The following is a 3,267-nucleotide window of genomic DNA, read 5'->3' as shown; positions in this document are numbered from 1 at the left end:
ATCTCCCACAACTGCTACGACAACTCTATTAAAGTGCATTTCAGTATCACCCCTCAGGAACTTTACACACACAAACTCCTCCCCTCCGCAAGAAAAGGGAATTCAAGTTAATACTCCAACACTTTTAGCCTTTTTATGGGTTTCTGCTTTTCCCCGCCCGACTTTGAAGCAACATGACTTTTTTTGTTAGACTGGAAACACCCCATCCCCTACAACACTGTGAATTCAAGTGCTCACGTCAACTGTCAAGGGCAACAGTCCTGGACACAGCACACTTGATTGTACAAGCAACACCTTAAATCACAATCAAGAAATCCGGGCACTTTGCCCTCTGAGGGAGCAACACGTCCCCCTCCACCATCCATAGCATCATATGAAAAATAATAGTTAAAAAAACCCAGCACATACTTAGCTATGAACACTGTTATGTACACCGGCTCCTGCGGCAGATGCGTGAACTCGTTAGTTCTCAGTTTTATTGTCCTTTCTAGGAGCAACTGAGCAGTCACTGTTGTCTCCATTTAAATAAAACAACTCAGAGTTGAAATATATATATATAGATATATATATAAGCATTTTTTCTTAAATAACATATTTACATCTAATAGAAAATATAACTCTAGAGATAATCTTTCCAACGAAATGTAAGACGTGAAAAAAAAAACAAAACAAAAGAATGAGTTAATGAATTTAGGACAGTTTCTAAATTCTCTCCAGGACCAAAAACAAAAGAAAAAAAAAATTAAGGGAAAAAAAAAAGGAGCATTAAAAAAAAAAAAAAAGAAAACAAAAAAGGAGAGGCCCACCAAGCTCTACCAAGCTTTTGTCTGGATCTGACTGAAGAAAACCCCAGCACCACCTCCACCAAACTCATCGCTTCTCCTTAAAGAATCCTTGGTCCGTGCTGCTCTCCTTGATGGTGACGGTCAAAAAGTTAGAGGTCACATCAGTTACCACCACCTTCTCCAGGTTGTTGAGAGAGGGGCTCCAGGACTCCTCCTCGGGGTCCCCCAGGATCCTGGAGACGGGGATCCTGGCGATGAGCGAGGGCCGCCCCGCCGGGCCCCCCATGCCGTCACGGTACAGGCTGCCCACGGCCCCCGGGCTCACGGCGCCGTGCAGGAGCTTGGGCCCGCCGGGGTCCAGCCCCCCCTGCCCCTTGGGGTCCAGAAAGTCCGCACGGTGCTTGGCCAGGCGTGGGGGGAAGGTCTCGACCCCCGCCTCAGCGCGGTTGGGGCCGGGCAGGGCGCCGGGCAGGTCGGGCTCCTGCCGCCGGGCCAGCTGGATCACGCTGTGTCCCGAGCCAAACTTGGCTGCCCCCGCCGCCGCCTCCTCCATCTTCCTGGCCTTCAGGTAGTCCCCCACCTTGTCCCCCGGGTCCCCCAGTTTCCTCTTGGAGGCATCCAGAGTCTCTGCGAGGTCCTTGTAAAGCTCCTTCCTGGGCTTTGGGCCTCTCTTTTTGGGGGTCTCTCCGGGTTTCTCTTCCACACGGATCACCCGGTCCCGGATGCCGTCTGCCTTGGGGGTGCTGCTGCTGGAGCTGCCCTGGGGGGCCAGGGCTATGTTTCTCAGTCCTTCCCTAGCCCGAGACGTGGAGCCCAGCTCCTGGGGGGACCTGCCAGGATACGGCACCCGGATCCCCCTGGAAGAGTCACTGCGGAATTCATAGGTTTTGGCTTTGGCTTTTGCCTGGGCCTGCAAAGAAGATAAATCACCCGGTGACTTTATTATCCTGCCATCCGGCTGTGTAATTGCAACTTACAAGAGGCCACCTTTGAGGGGAGCATCCTCCGAGGGGGCCGGGGAGGGACCCCTGTTCTGGCCCGCTGCCCTCGCGCGCTGGCTCTGGCCTCCTTACCTTTAGCAAGAAGGTTTTGGGCTTGGGGCCTCGCTTTTTGGGCCCGTAAAGCTCCATTTCTCGCTCCCTAGAGGTGTTAAAAGAACCAAAGCTTCAATTCAGCATAGCTACAAGACAGCAACATATTTACAAGTGCAACTGCTACAGCTAGTAAAGGCCTTGTACCTCTCCTCGAAGGCTGCGAGCAGCCGGGCATCCAGGATGTTCTCCTCAGGTTCCCAAGTGCTGTACCTGGGTGGGGGGGGGGGCGGGGGGAAGACGGGACCGAGAGATGGAACAGAATAAGGAGCCAGGAGGGAGCAAGACAAATAAAATAAAAAACAGGGGCATAGAGGTTCTCGTTGTGGCACAAAGGGAGAGCAGGGGGTGCAGGCAGCATCCTCCCGGCCCCTGCTGCAGCCCCCCGCGGCCCCACGGGCGACTTACTTCTGCGACCAGCCCTTCCATTTGACCAGATATTCCATGCGGCCCTGCGGATGGGGAGCGAGGGAAATAAATACGCGTGGAGTGAAACCCGCGACAAACCGCGACAAACCGCGACAAACCGCCCCGCAACAAAGGTCCCCCCGCAACGCCCCGGGCAGGGAGCGGAACACGAGGCGGGGGTGCGGCGGGGGGGACGCAACAATGAAAAATAACGCGGATTTCACAGGCGCACACCCCCCGGGCGCGGATTTAACACCGCCCCCCCCGGGCGCGGGGCGCGGAGGGCGGGAGCGGCGGAGCGGAGCCCGCCCCGCGGCGGGGGGAGGCAGAGCCGCCCCCAGCGGGCCGGGGCCGCGGTGCGGGGCGCCGGGGGCGCGGCGGGGGGCGGCGGGGGGCACCTACTTTGCGGATGCGGCGCTTGAGCAGGGCCTCGGCCGCGAAGACGCGCTCCCCGACGGCCGAGAGCTCCATGTTTACGCGGCCGCTCGCAGCGCAGGGGCGGCCCCGGCGCAGCCCAGACCATAATACTCCGCCCGCTGACGTCACCGCGCCCCCCCGCGCGCGCCGCGCCGGAGCCGGGTGGAATATTCCGCCCGCGCCGCATTGGCCGCGCCGCGCCCCGCCCGCCGACGTGCGCCGCGTCCCGATCGGCCGGGGCGGGGCCTCGCGCCACGCCCGCCGCCACGCCCGCCGCGACACGCCCTCCCCGGGCCACGCCCCGCTCGGGGGGACGGCCCCGGGAGGGCGGGAGGGGGCGCGGAGCACAAAGGGGGTTCGCGGAACCGGCGAGGGGCGGGATGGGGTTCGGCGGCCCCGGGCGCGGGCCGGGTGGTTCCGCAGCGCCCGGACGCTGCGGAATGGGGGGTTTCGCGGCCTGGCCCGCCTACCGGTGGTCGGACAAAGAGAGCGGTGTCAGGGGTGGGAGCGTTCCCGCGCGAACCGCCCGTCCCGGTACCGGCGGAGCTCGCGGTGTCGCGGAGCCG

At 60.1% G+C, this 3,267-nt stretch overlaps 1 protein-coding gene across 2 annotated transcripts; it reads right to left on the bottom strand.

Moving 5' to 3' along the window:
* Positions 1-444: 444 nt before the first annotated feature.
* CBX8 (chromobox 8) lies at positions 445-2,817 on the bottom strand. Of its 2 annotated transcripts, none has more exons than XM_021534144.2 (5): positions 2,687-2,817; positions 2,285-2,328; positions 2,024-2,089; positions 1,859-1,949; positions 445-1,695 (listed from the first exon to the last, which is right to left on the bottom strand). In XM_021534144.2, exons 1-5 carry the CDS (start codon positions 2,753-2,755, stop codon positions 871-873), a joined length of 1,095 nt encoding a protein of 364 aa, XP_021389819.2. In that variant the 5' UTR covers positions 2,756-2,817; the 3' UTR covers positions 445-870. The 2 variants fall into 2 exon arrangements, with proteins under 2 accessions (XP_021389819.2, XP_021389820.2); XM_021534145.2 differs by having other exon boundaries at positions 1,859-1,925.
* Between the last annotated feature and the right edge of the window lie 450 nt (positions 2,818-3,267).

Source organism: Lonchura striata, chromosome 19 (genome assembly GCF_046129695.1).
Source record: "Lonchura striata isolate bLonStr1 chromosome 19, bLonStr1.mat, whole genome shotgun sequence".
Lineage (NCBI taxonomy): Eukaryota > Metazoa > Chordata > Aves > Passeriformes > Estrildidae > Lonchura > Lonchura striata.
The sequence above is the reverse complement of the archived record's forward strand: the minus strand, read 5'-3'. Positions and strand labels throughout refer to the sequence as shown.

Excerpts from the sequence above, each read along its gene's own strand:
- CBX8 (XM_021534144.2), bottom strand. The coding sequence starts at position 2,755 with ATGGAGCTCTCGGCCGTCGGGGAGCGCGTCTTCGCGGCCGAGGCCCTG. Across the intron at positions 1,950-2,023 it reads CTCGCAGCCTTCGAGGAGAG|CTTTGGTTCTTTTAACACCT; the intron begins GTACAAGGCCTT and ends GCTGAATTGAAG. Across the intron at positions 1,696-1,858 it reads CCAAAACCTTCTTGCTAAAG|GCCCAGGCAAAAGCCAAAGC; the intron begins GTAAGGAGGCCA and ends TCTTCTTTGCAG.